This window comes from Podarcis pityusensis, assembly GCF_964106645.2.
Source record: "Podarcis pityusensis genome assembly, chromosome: 3".
Lineage (NCBI taxonomy): Eukaryota > Metazoa > Chordata > Lepidosauria > Squamata > Lacertidae > Podarcis > Podarcis pityusensis.
In genome coordinates, this window is record NC_138026.1 from 7,600,185 (window position 1) to 7,625,241 (window position 25,057).

A 25,057-nucleotide genomic window follows, 5' to 3' on the forward strand; every position below is an offset into this window, starting at 1 on the left:
ATTCATTTTAGTAAAAAGCAACAGCACTCTTTGTTACATTTCGGTGGAAGAAGAAGAACCAAAACTCCTTGTTTACATCTGTTATAATAAAGTTTGTTTGCAACCCACTGTCACTCGTGATTCATTCGCCATTTCGGGATTTCACCTGAGGGAAACAGAGGACTGGCCCAGTGGCCCCGGGAAGAGAAAGTGCCGTTGCGCCATTGTGTATGTCAGAGGAGCTCAAGAAAACCCCAGGAAAACATGAAGGTAATGTCTATTTCCAAGGATATGTTCAGTGTATATAAGAAAGTCTCTAAAACAGTTATAATTGCTAGCCTTCTCTTCTTTTTCACTGAGATGACATCATCCTAGAAGACCTGGAGGAAGAGCAGGGGCCTTGAAGTTGTCCATCATCTGTGAGCAGCAGGACAGCAGACTGAGAAGACAAACAGGTCACCTAGTCAAAGTCTTCCCTGCTAGGGTGAGAGGCGCTGTGTTTCCATTATGCTAATTCTTTCTAAATTTGCATGTGTGCATTGAAACTAGCATATGAAAATCTGTCCCCCCATTTGGCCACCCTGATACCCTCTCTTCCAATAAAAAATTCAGAAGCGATCAGCCAGAGCCAAAGAATGGCAGTAGGGATGATAATTTAGGTGAACTGCTTTCCTCTCATGTGATACTTTGTAGTGAAGGTTTGGGGTGAGGGGCCATGGAACTGCTTGGAAATTGCGGAAGGACTGTACCTCAGGGGTAGGCAGTCTGATTGACATACAGAAAGCCACAGGTGTGATTCCCAGCATCTCTGGATAAGACCAGAGGAAGCTGCCTTGTAGTTCTGGGATCAAATCAGAAACCGGGGTGTCTTCTGTAAATCTGGGACTGTCCCTGGAAAAGAGGGATACTTGGAGGGTCTGGAATCTCTCCTAGCTCTGCTTAGAGATGCTGGGGTTTTATTTTTTATTTTTTTCAAAAAATTTATTCGTTTTCACAATATTATAAACAAACAAACAAACAAACAAACAAACATAAATCATAGCCTTATTGAAAATTTCACTTATTAACTTTGTTAAGTGACTTCCTCGCTTCCCCTTGGTTGAATTTCATTGCATGTCCTTTTAACGGTTTTCCAAATCCCAATTCTTATGAAATTTAACTTAAACATTAACATCCTTAAATCTTCACCTTATGGAATTAAACATATTAATTCATCACTTAACATAAATAAAATCCTAAGCCAATTAAGTATCTGCAAGCTATTTTCATTTAATTTAACTTCACAAATTTAACTAGATAATCATTAAATTTATTCCACTCTTCCTGATACTCCTCCTCCTTCTGATCGCAGACTCTTCCGGTTAGGTGGGCTAGCTCCGAAAAATCCATCATCTTCATCTGCCAATCTTCTATTGTTGGTAATTCTTGGGTTTTCCACTTTTTAGCTAACAAAATACAAAAATTGTGTGAGATGCTGGGGTTTTAGAACCTGGGATCTTTTGCATGCCAAACGGGTGAGCGGACTGTCCCCTGCCTGAAATGGTGGACAGCCACCGTCAGTCTCCGCAGAGCCAGGTGGGGCAAGGGCATGATTTAGTGTACGGCAGCTTCCTAAGTTTCTAACTCATTTTGTCCAGAGTGGCTGTTTCCACCAGCCGTCCTCCGTTGAGATAAGCTTTGTGTCTGGCACACGGCAGGCATGGTTTTCCCTTCCATTAGGGAATGAGAAATCTATGGAATGCATGAAAAGAGAAGCGGGAGGGAGGTCAGTGATACTGGAAGGTGATACTTTTCTCAGTTGAAGCAGGTCACACGCCTACGGAGGCTTGAATGGTGCTTGCTGGCTCTTTCTCCATCAGTACCTTTTTGTTCCTTGCCTGGGATTTACTGGGCAGTTACATGCCTCCTCGCCTGGCTCCATGCAGAGCCCATGGGAATTTGGACAGGGTGGTACAGACATCGCCGACAGAGACCACGATCGCTGACTACCCCTTTCAGGGAGGTCTTATGACTAACACCCCACTTCTTGATATATTAAAGAAGCGGGTAGACCCAACACACGACACCGGTCTCAGCTGAAACAAAGAGAAAGGCATTGCACTGCAATCCGAAGGAAACTGCGGTGAGTAAGTCTTTGGAGCTTATTTGCTCAAAAAGGGCCGCGGTGGTAGACGTCTGTGTGTAAAATTCTGGAACGAAAGAAGACATCGTGTTTCTGAACACAGAGAACCACTGAGGCTGTTTAAATCTAGCTGGTGAGTCTGTTTTGTTCATTTGCCTAGGAAGATTTAAAAGTAATATGCATTAGAAGTCCTTGTTCAGTCTATAGCTGAAAAATAGCTACCTTTGCATTTCCCCTGTTCCATAACTTTGTCTAGCTTAAGGACTTTGAATAGACTTTTATCATGCACATACCAAAGTTCAGTAATAGCAAACATTTTTCCTGTTTTGTATCTCTTGTTTTCTAGGATCAATATAGCAAAAACAACTCTCTCTCTCTCTCTCTCTCTCTCTCTCTCTCTCTCTCTCACACACACACACACACACACAACTTGCTTTGTACCATTTTTTAAAAAAAAAATCAAAGTTAATATCTTGCCACTGTGTGAAACTGACTGACTAGACATTCTGGCCAACGTTCCTTATACCTGATACATGGAATGGAGCAAGAACCTTTTTGCCATTACAGATGTTACATTATATGTCCAGCATGGCATTTAATAATCAGTAGCCTGGTACTCACAGGTGACCAGAAATTCTATGCAGGCGAATGAGTGGACTGATGGAGAAGGATGGACCACCTGCCCCTTCTCAGGTGGGCTGCAAGAGGAAGGATGCTTCCTCCTTTCCTTTTTTAAAAAAATATATTCAATTTTTATTAGTTCTCATACATATATCATACATTATTCAACTTAACCAAACAATCATTTTGTAAATTCCCCTCTCCCCCTCTTCTTCCCTCCATATCCGTTTCTGGTTTGTTAAACCACTTGTTGCATTCTGCTGCTTATATATAGTAGTACATTAACACATTGTTATCTTTCTTGTTCTCTCTAATTACATTATATATGTTTATTTTAAACCCTGCCAAAGAATCCATGCTTTTACATTGTTTCTGCAAATATGTTACAAAAGGTTCCCATTCTTTTCCAAAGTCACTATTATCTTTTTCACGCAGTTTGTCTGTCAATTTTACTAATTCTGCATATTCCATCAACTTTTCAAGCCATTGTTCTTTGGATGGTATTTCTCCCGTCTTCCAGTTTTGTGCCATTAAAATTCTTGCTGCTGTTGTCGCATACATAAATAGTGTCCTCAATTCTTTCTTCACATCTTAAACCTAAAATACCCAATGGAAAAGCTTCTGGTTTCTTTACAAATGTTATTTTAAACGATGCTCCCTCCTTTACAACCGGTATAGAAACACAACTCTCCACCTTTCCACTGCCAGCCCCTGACAGGCTAGTAAGACTTTTTTGCAGGCTAGTAACTTTAGTGGGATATTCACAACGCTATGTTAGTATTTGGTTCGATAGTTGTTTCTGTTGGTGACTGACTATCCCCATCGCTGGTTGCTATGCAGACTTGAGACCATCTTTTGGCAGATCTGCCTTCATGTTGCCCTTTTCCATCACTACTCTCCTTCTGTCGCTTGGTTCCTCGAACGTTGGAGGCTGCGAGCACAACCATGAACCACAGAACCTGAACACGGAATTTGCCCTCACTCTCTACCAACGCTGGGCAGAGCGCAACCACGGAACCAACCTCGCCATCTCCCCAGTGAGCGTGGCTCTTTCTTTGGGGCTACTGCAGTTTGGGGCGCAAGGGAGGACACTGGCCCAACTGCAGCATGCTCTGGGATACAGCACTCATGGTAAGGCAACCTTCTGAGAAACAGCATTTTGGTGAGCAGTGCAGGCTGACGTGAGCTTCGCCTTACAGCTTGGACTGTCCTGGTAGGCAGAGCATATAAAAACAAAAGCAAGTCATCCAAGGGGACTTACTTCTGGGTTTCATGCCATGCTCTTCACTTCAGTGGGCTTTACATGTACATGCTACACCTTTCAAGAACATTCTTTCCCCCAAAGAGTTCTGGGCACTGAAGTTTACTCCTCACAGAGTTGCCTGTCCCAGCAACAATGAATGAACTGCAGTGCCCAGAATTCTTTCAGGAAAGAATGTGCCTCAGGGGTTGGACTAGATGGCCCTTAAAGGTAAAGGGACCCCTGACCATTAGGTCCAGTCGCGGCCGACTCTGGGGTTGCGGTGCTCATCTCACTTTACTGGCCGAGGGAGCCGGTGTACAGCTTCCGGGTCATGTGGCCAGCATGACTGAGCCGCTTCTGGCGAACCAGAGCAGCACACGGAAATTACCGTTTACTTTCCTGCCAGAGCGGTACCTATTTATCTACTTGCACTTTGACGTGCTTTCAAACTGCTAGGTGGGCAGGAGCAGGGACCGAGCAACGGGCGCTTACCCCGTCGCGGGGATTCAAACCACCAACCTTCTGATCGGCAAGTCCTAGACTCTGTGGTTTAACCCACAGCGCCACCCGCATCCCATAGATGGCCCTTAGGTCCCTTCTGTCTCTACAGTTCTATGATTCTGTGGTGTGTGCTGAAAGCTATCCACACTTTGGTTCTGTTGAAATCAATTAGTCACAGCTATCTAAGTCCCATTGATTTATGAAAGTGTGGCTAATTTACAGCACAATCCTATGCATGTCTACTCAGAAGTAAGCCCTGCTGACTTCAGCAGGGGTTACTCCCAAATAAGTGGGTACAGGGTTGTGGATTCGTATCAGCAGGGGAGGGGGCTTTTGATTTAACTGTCTCACCTGAAATGGACGATTTATTGGGAAAGTGACTTAACAGTATAAACTTAATGATGTCTACTCAGAACTAAGTCCTAGTTTATTCCATGGGGCTTGCTCCCAAGTAAATGGACAAAGAAGTAATTACATGGCAAGAATGTAAAACGAAAAGAATAATCTCAGAATAATTATTACCACTAATATTGTGGTAGCATCCAGCACAATCCTGTATATGTCTACTCAGAGGCAAGTCCTGTTGAATGCAGTGGCTCTTGCTCCCAGGTAAGTGCAGTTTGGATTTCACCCATAGTAAATCAGTTTTCAGCCAGTGGTCATTCATTCTATCCCAGCCTCATATTGGGGTTTTCCCCCTTCTATTTTAGCCTTATGGTTATAAACTGGCCATCATAAATATGGATTGTATGACTCTACAAAAATGCATGAATATGCAATAGTAACTAAGCTTATAAGGCACAGTAAACAAATATGAACTAATCATAGCCGGGAGAGCAGGGGGGTAGCTAAATCAAGTAAATAAACTAAAATACTTAACTAACTGACCAGTCACGCCACTGATAGCTTAGTTCTGCCCCCTCCAACATAAATCCTGCCTCCCTAACATAAATCCTGGCTATGCCCATGAGCAGGAGGTCTGAAGGATGCAATAGATAGTTAGGAGCAGTGCTTTTTTCTGGGGGGACGCATACCCCTAAACATTTTGTGAATCTTTGTACTTTTGTCCATTTACTGTATTTATTTTTCCCAGTTCGAACTATAAAATGGTGATTTTCTTGAGTCAAAATGAGAGTACCCCTAAAGATTCTTTTAGAAAGAAGGCCCTGCTTAGGAGGAACACTGCCTCATTCCTTGAAATGGTCTTCTAAAGATCACGGGCTGACAGTTAAGGGCATTTTTCATCCCACTGTTTGTCCGTTGTTTAAGAGATTGATAACCCCAATAAATTACTTTGTTCTTAGATCAGGACGTACAAGACTTCCTGCACACTGTGTACAGAGAAGTGACCAACTCAAGCCAAACCCCTGTGGTAGCACAGCTGGCGTGTGCCCTCTTTGTTCAAGCCGGAACGCATCTTTTGCCGCCATTCGTTCAGCATGCTGCACTCTGGGCAAACAACACCGTACACCAGGCTAACTTCAGTGAGCCTAACAGGACCGCGGCTCAGATAAATGAATGGTTTGCCACAAGCACTGGAGGTAACATGACAATGCTCCCCTCCCCCACAGTTGTGCCATGCAGTTTTTAAATGCAGAACTTTAGCACCAGGACTTTGAGATGTCAGCTAAGCAGACTGCAGGAGACCTTCGGTCTGGAACCCAGGTTGATAAGAAGCACATTGGGGGTGGGGAGGGAACAGCTGCTATCATGGTAGGAATATGAGAAGCTGGCTTGTACCGAATCAGACCACTGGTCCATCTTGCCTCATTACTGTCATCACTGGTAGGCAGCACTTTTGCATGGTTTTAGGCAGGATCCTCTCCCACCTGTATGTCCCCAACTCTATTTGAATAGACTAAAACCAAACAGAAAATCACATCTATTTCTGAGTATCCTTTTCAAATACAGTGGTACCTCGGGTTACATACGCTTCAGGTTACATACACTTCAGGTTACAGACTCTGCTAACCCAGAAATAGTGCTTCAGGTTAAGAACTTTGCTTCAGGATGAGAACAGAAATTGGGCTCCGGTGGCGCAGCAGCAGCTGGAGGCCCCATTAGCTAAAGTGGTGCTTCAGGTTAAGAACAGTTTCAGGTTAAGTACAGACCTCCGGAATGAATTAAGTACTTAACCCGAGGTACCACTGTACAAGTGATCAATGTGACCTTTGCTACAGGATTTCCCTCAATGACTGTTCTCTTTTCCTTTGCAGATGGAGAAACAAGTTACCTATCCTTGGAAACTCTTGATTCCCCGCTTAACCAGATAGCTGTGGTGAGCGTGATGTCCTTCAAAAGCACTTGGCAAAGGAAATTCACCTTCACAGATACTCAGACCTTGTCCTTTACAACTACAGAGGGCCTCACCCTGAAAGTGCCTACTATGTATCTCAGCGCAGAAGTCAACTATGGTAATTATATTGGGGATGGATACAAACCACACAGACTGTCCACACGCAGTTTCTCGGCAATGCATACAGAGTATCATAGAATCGTAGAATTGTAGCGTTGGAAGGGACCCTAAGGGTCATCTAGTCCAACCCCCTGCAATGCAGGAATCTTGGCTAAAGCATCCATGACAGATGGCCCTCCAGCCTCTGCTTAAAAACCTCCAAGGAAGGAGAAAACAATGGTGAAAGCTGTGCTCCTCTGTCAGTTTCCTCTGCAGCAGCAGAGGCGTGTGTTTTTGCTTATTGAGATCTAATGGATCCAGAGCCTTAAAAATCAGGCCTATTTGACAGCCAAAAGCTTTTATACTGACAGCCAAGGAGAGATGCAAATGTTGCATAGCTATTATCTTGCATGTGTCATTGTGAATATACTATATTTTTTGCTCTATAAGACTCACTTTTTCCCTCCTAAAAAGTAAGGGGAAATGTGTGTGCGTCTTATGGAGCGAATGCAGGCTGCGCAGCTATCACAGAAGCCAGAACAGCAAGAGGGATTGCTGCTTTCACTGCGCAGTGATCCCTCTTGCTGTTCTGGCTTCTGAGATTCAGAATATTTTTTTTCTTGTTTTCCTCCTCCGAAAACTAGGTGCGTCTTGTGGTCTGGTGCATCTTATAGAGCGAAAAATACGGTGTATGTTGCTGCTTGATTGCAAACTTTGTAAGTTTGGTTTAACGGAGAGAGACAGAGAAAAGCACGCTCCACGTATTTCCCCCTCCTTGGTCTGCCTTGCAGTTGCAGCACTGAGCTTTTAGGGAAATAACTAAGCCTCACTTACTATGAGGGATGCGGGTGGCGCTGTGCTCTAAACCACAGAGCATAGGGCTTGCTGATCAGAAGGTTGGCGCGACGGGGTGAGCTCCCATTGCTCGGTCCCAGCTCCTGCCAACCTAGCAGTTCGAAAGCATGTCAAGTGAAAAGTAGATAAATAATGTACTGCTCCAGCGGGAAGGTAAATGGCGTTTCCGTGCGCTGCTCTGGTTCACCAGAAGCGGCTTAGTCATGCTGGCCACATGACCCAGAAGCTGTCTGCCTCCCTCAGCCAGTAATGGTCAGGGGTCCCTTTACCTTTACACTTACTCTGGGAACAACCACTTCTACCTTTCGGGAAAGAGCTGTCATTCTCAGAGTAAACAAGAGCTGCCTGTTTCTCAAAAAACCTGCTATGCTTGCCACTCCACTGTATGAGTTGTGCATCAGCTTCACCCTGAATTGGCTTCATGACCTGTAGGGATGTCCTGAAACTCAGAATCCCATTACATTGCATTGCCAGCAGACCTTTGAAAAAGCCAAAAGGGCAGAGAAGCAGCTACAAAAGCAGAATGCAGGCACGGAAATGCCAATGTTACATTATTTTTGTTGCTGTCATTACTACAAAAGTGCTTTCCGATTAATCTTAACCACTGAGTCACTTGAATAGTCCTAAACAAACATTTTCCCCCAAAAACACAGGTGAATTCCTACTGGACTCTCTGGAACGGGTCAGTGTGGTTCAACTGCCCTACCTGGGGGAGGCAGTGAGTATGTTTGTGGTGCTTCCATCTGACAGGAGAACATCTCTAGCTGAGATCGAGAGATACCTCTCAGCCCGAAACTTCCCGCTGTGGTCCAACAGCCTGAGAAGAACAAAGATGGACCTATTTCTCCCCAGGTAAAGGTTAGATGTACACACATTTGCCTGGCCTTTTTGGAATTTGATCTTTGGTTGTGGAGAGAGGAGGTGTGGGTATGCGTGAACACAACTGTAGGGATTGACAACATTATTATGAACAGGAAATGATGAGTAAAGTTGGGGTGGCTGGAATTGTAAAAAAACAGAGAAGAAAACTAGCTTTTATGAGAGTCAGTTGGGGTGAGAGGAGAGGGGGAACGAGTAGAAGTGTAATGCACATAAACCAGAATCTCTAAGGGTTTCCTAAGTGCCCCTTTAGTTTCAAACCATTTAGCAGACTTACAAGATGGGTTTTAGATTACGAACAGTGAAATATACTCGGAGTGTGGATTTCATGCTCTTTATTCAGCTCATAGTAGTGAGGAATGAATGTTCCCCCCAAATATCTGCTTTATATACATTATTTACACAATGGGCTGCACATGATTGGCTAATTCCGGGATTCTCCTGTAGGCCAATTAGGTTGTGGATTCACTTTCACCTGGAGCTGTATTGGGTGTCTCCTGCGGACCAATCATACTGCTGCATTGTTCTAGGGCCAATCAGACTGCTGCATTCTGAATCCTATTGTTCTAGGACCAATCAGACTGCTGCATTTTGGATCCTATTCAACTCAGTACATAACAAACAGGTTTAGAAAACTGGCAGATGAAATGCTTTTGCATTCGCAGAGTTGAGACAAACAGCAATAAATAAGCTGCGCAGACGAAATGTCATGCACCCGTATTTTACCTCAGCAACATTGGTAGTAGTCATAATGCATGTAATTTCCACATTATAGACGCCAACTCAGAATACAAATGATCCATGGGAGCCTTGTCAGAAAGTAACTGGGAAGTAACTGGAATGCTTCATGCCTGCATCCTCTTGCATACATGATTACATCCCATTCTGGATGGCACTTTGCTAGCACATCTTATGGTTCCATCATAATATTGCATTGCTTTGTTTTTCTGTCATCGTTTTGTTTCACTGAATAAAGAAATATTGTATTTCTCAACTGATGGCTATGATAAACTACTGGGGTGAAATTGGTCTTTTAAGTAAATACATACAAACTAAATACATACAAACTAAAGGAGTACAGCGTCAAAATCTGTGAGTGAGGATGGAAAAGAGATGCAGAGACCACCAGTGTGGCTTAGTGTTGTGGGAGTGCTTCTGATTTTGTCCCTGGGTGCAATTCTCCTTCTGATTTTGAGTCCTCATGCCCTGAAGAATGGGAGTCTCAACCCAGGGCCACGTAAATTGCCATGGCTTTATTCCTGTAAACAGGTGGGTTATAATGAGCAAAACAAAGATAGGGGCAGTTGCAAGTAGCATGTCTAAATGTCCACCCATCGAAATTTCAGGTTCAGAATTGAAAACCACTTGGACCTGAAAATGGTTTTGCCTACATTAGGAATTACAGACATGTTTGATCCCGCTATGGCCAATTTTAAAGGGATTTCAGGTAAGTCTCACACGCTTTGTTAGTGTGTTGGATCCCCTTGTCCACTTTGTGGCAGTGATTCAGGGCAACAGGTCTTTCCAACTGGCAAAGCCAAAGTCAAGGGTCCGCATGGTTGGGCATCTCCTGAGGACCCACATCCCAGCAGAGGGCCTCCTAACCAAAGCCCTGTGGACCTCTTTTCCAGCTTGCTCCCTTTCACTCTAGTTCAGACAACCAGGGTAAACACCACTACCTGCTTGTTTCCTCTTGGTTTGGCCAGCCAGCGGAGGAAGCCTTGCTGAATCAGCCCCAAAGCCCATCTCACTCATCATTCTGTTCCCACTGTGGCCTCCCAGATGCCTTTGGGGAGCCCACAACCAGTCCTCTTCCTCTCAATATCCCCAGCAATTCAGAAGCATTTTGTTATTCCACCTGGAGGTAATAAAACCATGGAAATCATCTGCAGGAGGGCCTTGGGTCGTTCCCCGAGTTGGCGATGTTCACTTAACAAGAAGAAGAAACCAAGCCTTTAGTGCCATTGGCCCAATCCTGTGGAACACGCTGCCAATAGAGATTCAGAGGGCGCTTTCTGTGCCAGTTTTTAAACACATGCTAAAAACCTTTCTGCTCTACCAGACATATGCAGCCAATTAAAACTACATCCCTCACAATGCTCTACTGATGTCTGTTTTTAATTTATTTATTTTTTGCTTTTAACTTTTCATGACTTTATCATTGGGCTTCATGTTTTTATATTGCTGTAAACCACTGTGATATATCTTTCTGAAACAGCAGTACATCAGTGGATCTATTTCCCATCAATTTGTCTAGTCCCTTTTAAAGCCATTCAGGTTGGCAGCCACCATTACATCCTGCGAATAAATTCCATATTTTCCTGTGTTCTGACTCTTGCACCTTTCAGCTGTACTAGACAAATAAGATTTTCAGTATTAATATGAAAGTAAGGTTGTATTGGTTTTGCGTTGACAACTGGAATGACTAGTAATGGTTTTCTTTGCTAGAACAAGAGCATCTTTATATCTCAGAAGCCACCCACAGAGCAAGGATTGAAGTGACGGAAGATGGAACAAAGGCCTCAGGCACTACAGGTAAACCAGGTGGAGATGGTTCTTGCATTAGCCTTGATAACCAGCATAGGCTGATTATTTACATTTATTCAATTCCTAAACCATTGCCCTTCAGTCCCACAGAACTAATTCCTCCAGTTTGCCAGTAGAAGGTTCTGGGATGTTATGTCCATAATGCTTGCAAGCAATATAGGGAGGAACTTACCCTATTCAAACTGCAGTCCAAATTCCACATCAGATGATTAGTGGGTTCAGCATGAGTTTATTGCCAAAGAGTTATTTCTCAAGCAGAATAGTGCAAAGGTGGGATGGGCTTAGGGCAACTGCACAAAAGTGCCTAGCTTGACAAAAAAGCCACCCTGTTACCTATGCTGATATTGGCAAACCATTTCTGTTGTAGTCCATTTCACAAGGGAGAAAGCTCTTCTCAAGCCTCCCTCCCTTCAGAGGATGAAATTGATTACATCAGAAAGCATAGCTACATAATTAAATTTAATCATTACAGACAACCAGTGATATGAGGAATAAAGCTCCACATGGAGTTAGTTGGAAGTCACTTTTTTATTTTTCATTTTATTTTTTCCGATTGTAGTTTATGTTATGTTTATATCCTTGTAATTTTGTTTTTTCTTCTGTTTTTGTATTATATGTTCGTTTTATTCAGTGTTTGTTTGTATGATGTATAAGCATAAATTTAAATTTTTTAAAAAAGGAAAATAAAAGAAAGCATACCTCCGTGAGAGGTTTCCAACTTACAGTGGGAAAGAACAGGCAAGGGCCAATGGATCTACATAAGTGCAAGGGCCCAGCCAGTAGCGTATCCAACTTGTGAATATTCCCAGAATTTGACAATATGGGTTGAAAATATGGGAACCAGCCCAGGAAGTGGCTTGGTGATGACACCCACGTTCCTGCAGTTCACCTGAACATGTCAGGGGTGGTGGCACCAACCACGACTGATCAGGACAGACATTTATTTCAATGCTAGCGTGGTAACTTTGACTTCTTGTGAAACTTCTGGCACTCCCTACTTGTTTTTTTTTAACCACACAGCTATGGTCTTGCTAAAACGATCCCGTGCTCCTGTCTTCAAAGCTGATAGACCTTTTAATTTTCTCCTTAGGCAAGGCAGAACAGGTAAATATCAATTAAATTTATCCGTAGAAGTTATGATGATGATGATAGCAAAATGCTATTGCCTTCTTTAACACACTATATAGCTTGGAAGTCCATAAAAGTTCACAAAACCAAAGAAAATGAACATTGGGGATTGCTTTCTTGAAAGCATCACCACACCAAAGACTGTGTGTTAGTCTCATGACATGGGTGTAGCCAGGGAGGAGGGGAGGTAGCTGCTCCCTAAATCAAGTAAATCAACAAAAATACTTAATTAACTGACCAATTGTGTCACAGATAACTCGGCTCTGTCCTTACCCACCAAATAAAGCCTGCCCCACTATAAATCCTGTTTACACCCATGGCGCCTTGTATCAGTTTTCCAAATCCAGGATGATACTTTCAAGGATGCAATTTCAGCCACATTTATTCTGAGCCTTATGAAGAACTGCACCCTTTCCCCTATACCCTTCCCAAATAAATTGATTGTATTTCCCTTTTCACAGCAGGTTAAGAGAATGCCCTATTCAAAACCATTTTCTTCCTTTTATTGTTGTTGTGGTTAATTAAATTTTTATACCCTTAATCCGTAAATCTCAGGACGGTTCCTTGATAAGCTGTTCTTCCTTCTGTTAACCCAGTTATATAAAGTTATATAATTTTTTTGCTAGAAGTGAGGGCTGCTGATGAACATCTTTCCCATTCCCAGTTTTCAAATGTGACTGACTTTCATTAATCACCTCCACATCCCCTCCCCACCCTGTTCTATAAAAATAATTAAATTTAAGTTGCATGTATGAGCATTTATAAAATGAAGTTGAAGAAACTAATAATAATTTCTTTTCTTTTTTTACAGGTTCAATTCTGTTTATAGGAAGACTTACAAATCCTACTGAGTGAACTTGTCCTATCCATGCTTCCATATATCTGCATTCCCATAAAATAAAAAAGCATTAATAGGACATTTTAAGTGTTGTGACTATCAAGGGGACGTTATGTGAAACTTATGGCTGTAAATAAAAAGAGATGCTTTTTGCCATTTCTGTGGTGGTTCTCTTCTGTTATAGCAGTTATAGACTTCTGGAAAATGCCTTAGGGCTCCTGCGTTCAAATCCTCTTGTGGGTTTCCCACAGGCATTTGGTGAAGCTCTTCAACAGCTTAGACCAGTTGGTTAGAGCACGGTGCTGATAACATCGAGGTGACAGCTTTGATACCCAGATGGGCCAGCCATATATTCCTGCATTGCAGGGGGTTGGACTAGATGGTCCTCAGGGTCTCTTCCAACTTTTCAATTCTATGATTCTTATGTTCTCAAGCTCCCCTGGTGCCAGCCAGGTGTGGCCACTCAGTTTCCTCAAGTACTTGAGGAATGGCAGCCTGCCAAAAGAGGATGACAGCTGATGGTCAGCAACAAGCCTCTCCTATCTGCTGGGTTTGCCAGGCGGCATATGCTTTGCCAGTTCAAAGCTGCCTGTTGCTTATAGGTACAGCCATATAATTCTAGTTTGCATAAGGGAATTTCTACCCCAATTATCTGCCAGGGAAATAAAGGATCTGAAAGGTGAACCTCGCTCAGAGCTGCCAAGGCTGCATCACTTGGGAAGATAATTCTCTTTAACATTTCATATCCATCTCTTAATAAACAACACAACAGGGTGTCCTTTCAGCCAACTTCAGATGATAGAGGGGAGCCAAGTTTCCACCATTTATTTAGACACCTTTGATTTTCATAAATTTAAGCAGATGTGTTAAGTCTAAGAGCTCAATTCTCAATAGCCTTTCATAACTCAAAAAGCTGACGTGCTTTTTTCACGGCAGAAGTCTGGTGGGTCAAAAGTGTCAGAGCCACCTTCTGAATCTTCTTATAGGAGTCCTGAAAATGAATTGTGCCTCTGAGGGCACCACACATTCAGCAGTGCTTGGGAGAACAAACAGGGAAGGGCAGGTCTCCTCCTTCCACCATAGAGATATATAAGAGAAAGAGAGCTCTATACAACTGCACAATTCTGGTTCTGATCAGAAACTTCCACATGCAGGTTAAGAAGTGGGAGGAAACATGGCGGGGAAATGTCACAAAATCACGGCAGGTTGACAGACGCTTTCTGCACTGCTCTACATTGCACTTTTGACTATGATGATATACCGAGGGACGTTCAGTGCAAGATCCTGCTTCCGCTCTGGTTGCTTGAATAGAAATGGGGCGACTTTTCTTTTTTTTAAATAAAAAAAAATGATTTTCTATGTTTCCCTCCCTGCTGCCAGCCCAAGGGCTTTAATATGATTTTTGGGGACAGAAGGAGAAAAGAGACAGTCTAGGTGGGGATAATTTTAATTTTTTAGGACGGTAAGGGAGGTGTGTGAAAAGGGAACCATGTGAATAGGCTGCATGAACACTGTACAGTGGTACCTCGGGTTACAGACGCTTCAGGTTACAGATGCTTCAGGTTACACACTCCACTAAGCCAGAAATAGTGCTTCAGGTTAAGAACTTTGCTTCAGGATAAGAACAGAAATCAGGCTCCGGCCTACAACCCTTTTCATTTACAGTGGTACCTCTGTTACTTAATTTGTTTCTGAGGTCCGTTCTTAACCTGAAACTGTTCTTAACCTGAAGCACCACTTTAGCTAATGGGGCCTCCCGCTGCTGCCAGAGCACAATTTCTGTTCTCATCCTGAAGCAAAGTTCTTAACCCGAGGTACTATTTGTGGGTTAGCGGAGTCTGTAACCTGAAGCGTATGTAACCTGAGGTACCACTGTACTATAATTTCAGCAAAACTTTCTGGCGTGAAATTAAGCGCCTCCAGCTGCTGTAGTCAGAAAGTTTACTTTAGCACCAAACATGCCACCAACAGCCATGTGTCAGTGATTTGGTCAGGAATGGATAATGCACACATTTCTTCATTCAGAAAGACAGACAGTGGTGAAGTTCCAAATCCATCAGCTGCAGCTGCAGAAGTCTTATTTGAAAACCTTGCTCCGAAGTCCAGATCATGAAATCTCCCAGGGATACACTGCAAGGGCAGTAATTCCTAGGAAGTTTATAATAAACTGTTTGCAGGATAATTCCGAGGTCTCTGTTCTTAAAAAAAAAGACCTGCCAGCAAGAACTGAGGAATCTCAAGGAATTTTGAGCACATGGACTAAATTAGAATTTGCTATATTAATAGCTTGCAGAGGAGGTATTTATGCAGTTAAAAGAGATTGTAATGTTAGTGAACTTGGCATTTGTTTTTGTGCTTTTGTTGGACTGTATGGGATGCTGAGCTCAGGTGTCAATGATGGAGTCTCAAGAGGCACAGGAGTCTTGAAGAATAAGAAAAGACCTTTGCTTCATGGCCTTTTAACACCTCCCCCTTCAATACTTCTATTAAGGCTGTTGAGCAAGAACCTTACAAAAAATGGACTTTTCATAAAAGGGTTGCTCTACCCGTCTTGTGCATGTCATCTCAGTAAAGGATTCGTGAGGTCACAGAACTGGAAACTGCCCATATCTCCCGTAAGGCCACCAACTTCAGACTCTACAGAGGCTATTGAGTCATACAGGAAGTCTTAATCCTGTGCAGGAGAAACACATAAAACATGCATGTAAACTTTGTAAAGTAAAATTCTGCAGAACACATGCTAAAAGAGCAGAGTTTTGCGATGGCAGGTCAGGAGGTAGCGCACATGGAGAAGGGAAAGTAACTTAGTATGCTAGCTATGGGGGAAAACAGAGATGCTCTCACCTACGCAAACCCTGCCATGTGTGCAAAGTCCTAGTGACTACAGGGTCAAGCAATCTCTGCTCTAGGTGTTATCCTATCTAACATAAAGAATGACATCATCAAACGTGGTGAACATTTTCACCTCTGCTTCAAGACAACCAGAGACTTGTGGCTCTATATGAATCTTTTGCCAGGTGCAACAATAATACCAAAGTCAAGAGATTCAAAACAGAAAAGCAAATTCTGGAAAAAAGAAATCTTATATATTTTCTGTGTCAGTAAAGGAAACTGGTCCCTTTTTTATTCATTTCTTAAAATGTTTATGAATATTTTTAAATTTAAAAAGTGATTTTTAAATTATTTGATTATATTGGCAGTTTTAGAAACAATTTGGGAGGCTGCTTTTCAACCTATAAACTACAACGCTTTCCAAAATTTGCTGAAGGATTTCCACATTTCAATAGCTAGATGTTACTTTAAAAGCCTTTCAATGGTGTTCATTTGCCTGGAGGAGGAGGAGGAGAAAGTAGATGGAGACCCCACCTCACTGGGAACAATGTAATCATCTCACAACAAGCCATCTTTGGATTAGTAATAGGTGATGCACAGTACCTGGGGAGGGATGACTCCTCCACACATGAGGAGAATGTCTGGGCGGCCAAGGGCATGCAACTCTTTCAGGAGTTCAGGAACAAGCGTTTTGTGGCCAGCAGCCAAGGTGCTCACACCCACGCAATGCACATCCGCATCTACCGCCTGCTGGGCCACTTCACGGGGTGTCTAGGAAGAGAAAGCAAAGGAAGTGTCAAACAATATGGGAAGGAAGAATGCATAAAACCTAACGTTGCATGCAGACCCAAGCTTCTTTTTTCATAGAGAAGAGCGACAACAAAACACCAGGCACCAGCATGCACCGCTGAAGGCTGCTACTGGCATTTAGGTTAGACAATATTGGTGCCCAGAAAGTAGAGTACAGAGAGGAACGGCAGAGAGTACCGACGGCATCCTCCAACTCGGGAATCTGTAAAATCATCCCAGTACAACATATTCTGGTTGTTAACTTTGGTGCGAACAGGAAATTGAAACCATAGGTGCACATAATTGATTTTACCAATTTATAAATTGCTTAAAAGCCCGAGGCCCTGAAAGCTGTGTACAAAAATATAAAATACAAAAATAATATATTCAAAAAATAAATGAAACCATTCCTACAGATGAATTACTGGGTCACACATTAGGGAGAGCTTTCCTAAATAAAAATATCTTGAAGAAGACACCTAAACATTATGATGCTAGGTACCTGTCTAATTCCAGCTGGGAATGGATTCCAGAGGGCTGGAGCTACACTACTAAAAGCCAACTTCTAGTACAAACTAAGCACACCTCTGGCTCAGGCAGCAGTCTCAGCAGCGCCCCATCTGAGAATATAAAGGAGCAAAATATGTGTTGTGGCTTCTTCTGGCTTTCCTCCTCCCTTAGATATTTATTCAGGTTTTATTTATAAATTTGTTGTCTTTTTCTCCCAGTTTCCCTGCAAAGAACTCAGTGATGATTTAGCCTCATAATTCCCACCCCTTTGCCCCTCAGTGAAGGAAATCAGGCTGAGAGACTGACTTCCCATAGTGAGGTTCACAGCTGAATGCCTTTTAAATCTGGGCCTTTCCACCCTCCATGTTATGTATTGAAGTTCTCACCCTGGCCACCAGGAGTATTGTGTATGTAGTTTTCACTCAGGTCCACGTCAGTTATTTTAGGTGGGAAACCCTGGGTTGTTGTTGCTACATTGTTGACAGCCGGCTGCCTATAAAAGCAGGCCGGCTGAGCTGTTTGCTGTTCAGTTCTGTTCCAGCTTACAAAATAAAGAGCTGCTTTGGAGAAATCGCTGTGTCGTCTGCTATGTCAACCTACAGCTTAACAATCCAAAACATCTCTCTAGTCACCCACATGGACATTCCTTATGCGCTGCCAGAGCAGGGCCACAGGGAGTTAGTGCAGAGCCTTAAAGAGATGCTCTGAACCACCCTTTGGTTAAATGCACAGTATTTCCCCCAGTACCTGGCACGTGCTGCTTCCACTGCTGGGCCCAGCAAATTGCCTTGGCCTGGGGCGGCGGCTGCTGAGAGGGCAGCGAGACAACGCTGAGCTACATCTTCATCTCCGCAAGCTTTCACCTTCGGACGACGCGGTTCTCTTATCACGAACTAAAGTAGGCCTCAAAAGGCTACTAAGAGAATTCTCAGCCTACTGCAGGAGAGATCAACTGGTGGTTAATCACCAAAAAAACCAAAGTCATGGTCTTCGCTAGGAGACACAGACATCACAGATGGGAGATGGACAATCAGCCAATAGAACAGGACAAAATTTTCAAATACCTCGGAGTAGTTTTTCAGGCAACAGGGGCCTGGGAGGCCCATCATAAATATGCTAGGGAAAAAGCATCTCAAAGCGCCAAAATACTGTCTCGCTTTTACTTTACGAAGGGGGGCAGACACATTCCAGCAGCTCTGGAGGTCTTTCAAGCAAAACCCTTGGCGCAATTACTCTACGGGGCCCAAATCTGGATGGGAAATCATTGCCACACACTTGAAACGGTCCAGTCTAAATTCTTAAGACAGATTCTAGCCGTTCCACCATGCACACCAAATACGGCCCTACGGCTGGAGACTGGCCTCCTCTCCGTCGAAACCCGAACCTGGTTAGGAACATTCAACTATTGGCTTCGCTTAAATTTAAACCCATCCGGACTACTACCTCTAGTAGCACGAGATGCTCATAGAAGTCGGTGGACCAAACTAGTGCATCAAAAACTACTTACATGTGGCCTCCAAGCACAGCATCTCCTGAAAATGGGTCTCCCCAAGGCAAAAACCATTGTTGACCAGCGCATGAAGGATATTGAGCAGCAGAATAATCTGGCCCATATTAAGAAATTTAGTGCTTGGTACGCTTATCTGCCCCCCTCCCACTTTGATTCTCGGGCACCTTATTTGTCTACCTTAACCATTCCAAAACTCAGGTGGGCTTTTACACTGGCCAGACTAAATATGTTACCCTCAGCTGTTCTTGAAGGTAGATATCAAAATATTTCATTCGAGAACCGGCTCTGCCCCTGTGGAGCTGGCTACGTGGAGACCGTGTCACACGTTCTCTTGTCTTGCTCCCTATATAAAGATCTCAGGGACGAGACCATCACGCCGCTCCTATCTGCCATCCCGGGTCGCTCTTGTGAAGCCAAATTGTTCTCACTCCTAGCCAACCAGAACAGCTCGACAACAGAGAAGGTTGCCAAATTTATCGAGAGAGAAATGAGACTGAGAGCTGCTATCTGAATGACATCAGTGTCGTCACCTAGGATCTTATTATTATTATCATTATGTTTTATTATTATTATTTTATTACCTCTGCCAAGTTTTAGGTACTGAGATTATTAATTTATCTGCATCTGGTTATTATTATCTTTCTCCCTGTCCTGACCATCCCCCCGAGGTTATATTTATATGTGTTTGTCCTTTGATGCTATGGCCTGTCGGCTACGCAAATAAAGTCTATTGCTTGCTTGCTTTCACCTTCAAGGAAAGACACAAAAGCAAAACTTTACAACAGCCAAGAACTGTTAACAATTGATAAAGCTGCTCCAATGCAGCACAGTCTCTTACTGTTCTTCCTCCAGGTCTTCAATATCTTCGATGATGAGCTCTTCTGAAGGAAAAGAAGAGAAGGCTGCCAGTTAGAGAGGCTTTCTTACACACACACACAGAGAGAGAGAGAGAGAGAGAGACTTTCTGAACACATACATAGAAATAGACATTACCTTCCGGATGACTTTCTTTCTCTTTTGCCTGAGGCGGCAAGGAAGTACGTGGAGCCTACAGGGAAACAAAGAGCCATATGGGATATGATGATCTAAAGCTCAAAATAGGCCTCAGACAAAGACCTTTCCTAAGAAATATTAGGGACTGGAATCAACTACTATAAGGTAAAAACGTTTTACCTTCCTAGTCTTTTCAAGCAGGGGTCCACAGGGGGAGCGGGGGGGCAGGGAGAAGGACTCGGGGAGAGGGCACACTTTATTTTTTTTCGCCCTCTGCGAAATCGCTCTTCGCAGTCTTCGCAGTCTTTCCTAAAAAGGAAAGAGAAAAATGTGAGAAATGGGGCTCACAGTTCGTCCTCTCCTGATCTACGTCCCTAAACTGGTTTTTGCATTCACGCCTCTAAGCTCCCTATCACCACAGAATTCAGTTGCGCATCAAGGCCCCGGCACCCCCCAAGAATAATAAGAACATATTGAGACAGAATTTGACTCTGAAGGTTAATGGGCAGAATTTAGGCCACAACTTTATTGATTACAGCAATGTGAGTGGTATTGGCTTAGGCCAGTGGTGTCCAAACTTTTTTCAAAGAGGTCCAGATTTGATGAAGTGAAGGGCCGACCAAAGGGCCAACCAAAGACGTTGTTGAGCTTTTTTTAGGGTTTAAGTTGTTGAGGTTTTTTTAAAGGATTTTACCCCAGGAAATAAACTGACACAGGGGCCAGATTAAACCGGATTAGGCCCCTGAAATTAGGCATTGGCAATAACTATATCAGGGGCGCAGGTGGCGCTGTGGGTTAAACCACAGAGCCTAGGACTTGCCGATCAGAAGGTCAGCAGTTCGAATCCCTGCGACAGGGTGAGCTCCCGTTGCTCGGTCCTAGCTCCTGCCAACCTAGCAGTTCGAAAGCCCAAAGCACAAAGTGCAAGTAGATAAATAGGTACCGCTCCAGCGGGAAGGTAAATGGCGTTTCCGTGTGCTGCTCTGGTTCGCCAGAAGCGGCTTAGTCATGCTAGCCACATGACCCGGAAGCTGTCTGCAGACAAACGCCGGCTCCCTCGGCCAATAAAGCGAGATGAGCGCCGCAATCCCAGAGTCGGTCACGACTGGACATAATGGTCAGGGGTCCCTTTACCTTTACCTTAATAACTATATCTGACTCCTGCCCGCCTTGCAGGAAGTCTGGAAGGGTAAACCACCAACAGAGGGAGCTCCATCAATGGTGACCAACTGAAACTCACCCCGGGGTTCCTGTTGGGTCCTGGCATGGCCCTAGCCTCCCAAGCAGACTTTGGACGAGATCCGGACCTGCGGATTCCTTTACTGGAATACCCTTGTACCTGGAGGGGCAGGTGATGGCCGCACCTCCCCTCCCCCACATTTCACTAAGCCAATGCCTAACTGCCAAACCTTACAAAGTTGCTAAGAGGTAGGCGAAAACCAAGAGGCCAGTGCCAATTTGCCAAATGGAAATATTCCTACACGGCCCCCGTTCCAAAACCGGCGACCAACCGAAGTCCAGAGCAAGGCCAAAGCACACACCTAAATCTAGGGCGGGTGTTTGGCGGTGCAAACCCAGGTAACCCCCCCCCAGTGCCGCACAGCTGCCTTTTAAAGGCCCCCCTCGATCACACCACCACTCCCGATTGGCCAGCAGGCCATGGTGTGATCGTGGGACCCCCACGTGGGATCGTGGCTCAGCTCCTCCCCCACCCCTCTCAAGGAAGGGGAGGCTGCACCTATGGCCTGTGTGCAACGCAGACCCTCAATTAAGAGGATCCGATATGCTGAAAGAAATCCTACTTGAATGTCTTCCTGCTTCTCTCGCAAGCATAAAATGATCCAAGCATAGGGGATCCCAGGCCTTCTAGAGCTCTGGTGACTGTTGTAAATAAAAATATGCCCTTTTCCCTTATGGGGTATCCAAGAGCCCATATAGAGTCCTTACATAGGTTCCCAATTGGTAGGAGAAAATAACAGAGGCCAACCAGTGAATATTGAGAAGCAAAGCAGCTAGTAAGCCTGATCTTTATTGATCTGTTGCAACAGGGTGCTCCCCTCACACGCAGGAGAGAAGAAGAGTTTGGATTTGATATCCCGCCTTTCACTCCCCTTCAGGAGTCTCAAAGCGGCTAACATTCTCCTTTCCCTTCCTCACCCACAACAAACACTCTGTGAGGTGAGTGGGGCTGAGAGACTTCAAAGAAGTGTGACTGGCCCAAGGTCACCCAGCAGCTGCATGTGGAGGAGCGGAGACGCGAACCCGGTTCCCCAGATTACGAGACTACTGCTCTTAACCACTACACCACACTAGAGGACCCCCCAAAATGCCGTGCAAGGGCTTATAAAGACTTTTGAAATCCCCATTCTCTAGATCAAGACCACCCCCAGAAACATTATGCATACATCACAGAAGGGGTGTAACCTAAGACCACCCCTCAGATACATCCCACCTACATCACAGAAATTTAAATGTTGTTTTTCTCCTGTCACAGTTTATCTCCTGTCTGGCAAGTTACAGTGGTGCCTCGCAAGACGAAAAGAATCCGTTCCGCGAGTCTCTTCGTCTTGCAGGTTTTTTCGTCTTGCGAAGCAAGCCCATTAGCGGTTTAGCAGATTAGCGCTACAGTATTAGCGGCTTAGCGGATCAGCTGATAAGCGGCTTAACGATCAGCAGATAAGCGGCTTAGTGATCAGCTGTTAAGCGGCTTAGCCGATCAGCTGATAAGCGGTTTAGCGGCTTGGGGAAAAGGGGGGGGGAGGAAAAAAACCCCGCAGGAACTCGCAAGACATTTTCGTCTTGCGAAGCAAGCACATAGGAAATTCGTTTTGCGAAGCACCTCCAAAACGGAAAAGCCTTTCGTCTAGCGGGTTTTCTGTCTTGCGAGGCATTCGTCTTGCGGGGCACCACTGTACTTGATTGGATTGCCTGGGGAGCCTGGCCATTCTTTTGTAGTGGTAAAATACTTATTTCCTGGGCCAGGTCACAGGCTCACACCTTATTCAAACAGACATATCCTTGAGACAGGATTTGTGAGGAAAGAGACAATGGGGAGGCTTTTCCAGTTTAACCTTGCAGAGAAAGGATTTGGTCAGTTTAGGAATCAAAATGGTTCCAGGTTGGTCTTCCTGTGTTGATCTATGTATGTGCAGTTATGAACATTACCATATATCTAAGACCATAAAATTCCTATCACATGACCAATGAGCCAGCAGAGGGAGGTGTCACAATGAACATTGCGATGCGACACCCCTGGGCCCTGAGAAAACCAGCAGCCACAAGCCCTGCTCCTCTTAAGGGACGTGACTAAGATTTCTCATATGGTTGTCTTCCATGTTCCACTTTTTATAAATATGCAAATGTGCCTATTCCTTTGGATTCCAGCTGAAGTTGTTCCTGCACCTTCTGAGCACTAGCTATCTCCTACGCCTGTCCCATACCCTCCAACATTTCTCCCATGCAAATAGGAATGTCCTATTCCATTATTATTATTATTATTATTATTATTATTACTGCCACTCTGGGCAGTTTCCAACTTATACAAAAACATAATAAAACATTAAGTGTTAAACACACCACTTCAATATCATGACCCAATGTTCTAAGGTAGAGCTTTCCAGACCAGCAAGAGCCAATGGATCTGCATAGGCCCAGCCAGTGGAGAATCAAACTTATGAATATTCCCTGTGTTAGATGGTAAGGGCTGCAAATATGTGCACCAACCACGACTGATCAGGGCAGACATTTTTTTCAACGGTAGCATGGTAATTTTGGCTTCTTGTGAGACTTCTGGAATTGAATGAAAGGGAGAAAAATAAAAGTGGGCACTCCCTACTTATTTTTTTACCACACAGCTATGGTGTTGCTAAAACGATCCCAGGATCCTGTCTTCAAAGCTGATAGACGTTTAAATTTTCTCCTTAGGCAAGCCAGAACAGGTAAGTATGAATCAAATTTATCAACAGAAGTTATTATAATGATAGCTAAATACTATTGCTTTCTTTAACACATTATATAGATTGCAAGTTCACAAAACCAAAGAAAATGAATATTGGGGATTGCTTTCTTGAAAGCATCACCACATCAAAGACAATGTGTCAGGTGCCTGGCATGGGCGTAGCCAAGGAGGCGGGGGGGGAGCTGCCCCCTCAAAATCAAGTAAATCAATAAAAATACTTAACTAACTGACCAATTGCGTCACAGATAACTCGGCTCTGCCCTTACCCACCAAAATAAAGCCTATCCCACAATAAATGCTGTTTGCACCCATGGCTCCTGGTATCAGTTTTCCAAATCCAGGATGGTGCTTTCAAGGAAGCAATTTCAGCCATATTCATTCTGATCCTTATGAAGAACTGTTCCCTTTTCCCCATCCTCTTAACAAATACAATTGCCACGGTGGCAGGTTTGATACCCAGATGGGCCAGCCATATATTCCTGCATTGCAGGGGGTTGGACTAGATGGTCCTCAGGGTCTCTTCCAGCTCTACAATTCTATGATTCTTATGTTCTCAAGCTCCCCTGGTGCCAGCCAGGTGTGGCCACTCAGTTTCCTCAAGTACTTGAGGAATGGCAGCCTGTCATAATAGGATGACAGCTGATGGTCAGCAACAAGCCTCTCCTATCTGCTGGCATTGCCAGGCGGCATATGCTGTGCCTACTCAAAGATGCCTGTTGCTTACAGCTACAGCCATCTCATTCTAGTTTGCAAAAGGGAGTTTCTACCCAAAGTATCTGCTAGGGAAATAAAGGATCTGGAAAGGTTAACCTCGCTCAAAGCTGCCAAGGCTGCATCACTTGGGAAGGTAATACTCTTTAGTATTTCGTATCCATCTTTTAATAAACAACACAACAGGGTGTCCTTTCAGCCAACTTCAGATGATAGAGGGGTGCTAAGTTTCCACCATTTATTTAGACACCTTTGTCTTTCACAAATTTAAGCAGGTGTGTTAAGTCTAAGGCCTCAATTCTGTGGTCATTCCACACTGAATTCAGCAGAATTTTATTCTGAGTAAAAGCTTACGTCGTATTGGACTGCCCACGATTAATCTTTCTTTCTGTAGCTTTTCGTAACACAAAAAGCTGACATGCTTTTTCAACAGCAGAAGTTTGGTGGGTCAAAAGTGTCAGAGCCTCGCTCCCGCTGATTCTGCATCTTATTATAGGAGTCCTGAAAATGAATCGTGCCTCTGAGGGCACCACACATTCAGCAGTGCTTGGGAAAACAAACAGGGAAGGGCAGGTCTCCTCCTTCCACCGTTGAGAGATATAAGAGAAAGAGAACTCTATGTTGTTGTTGTTGTTTAGTCGTTTAG

At 44.0% G+C, this 25,057-nt stretch overlaps 1 protein-coding gene across 2 annotated transcripts; it reads left to right on the top strand.

Moving 5' to 3' along the window:
* Positions 1-386: 386 nt before the first annotated feature.
* On the top strand, positions 387-25,017 carry SERPINE3 (serpin family E member 3). 2 transcript variants are annotated; one of them, XM_080999248.1, is made up of 10 exons: positions 387-463; positions 2,020-2,101; positions 3,563-3,853; positions 5,771-6,007; positions 6,683-6,880; positions 8,370-8,568; positions 9,942-10,042; positions 11,044-11,130; positions 12,163-12,246; positions 13,082-15,444. In XM_080999248.1, the coding sequence occupies exons 3-10, from the start codon at positions 3,595-3,597 to the stop codon at positions 13,123-13,125; spliced, it is 1,209 nt and encodes a 402-aa protein (XP_080855374.1). In that variant the 5' UTR covers positions 387-463; positions 2,020-2,101; positions 3,563-3,594; the 3' UTR covers positions 13,126-15,444. The 2 variants fall into 2 exon arrangements, with proteins under 2 accessions (XP_080855374.1, XP_080855373.1); XM_080999247.1 differs by lacking the exons at positions 387-463; positions 2,020-2,101; positions 12,163-12,246; positions 13,082-15,444 and adding exons at positions 2,162-2,234; positions 23,597-25,017.
* Positions 25,018-25,057: the final 40 nt, after the last annotated feature.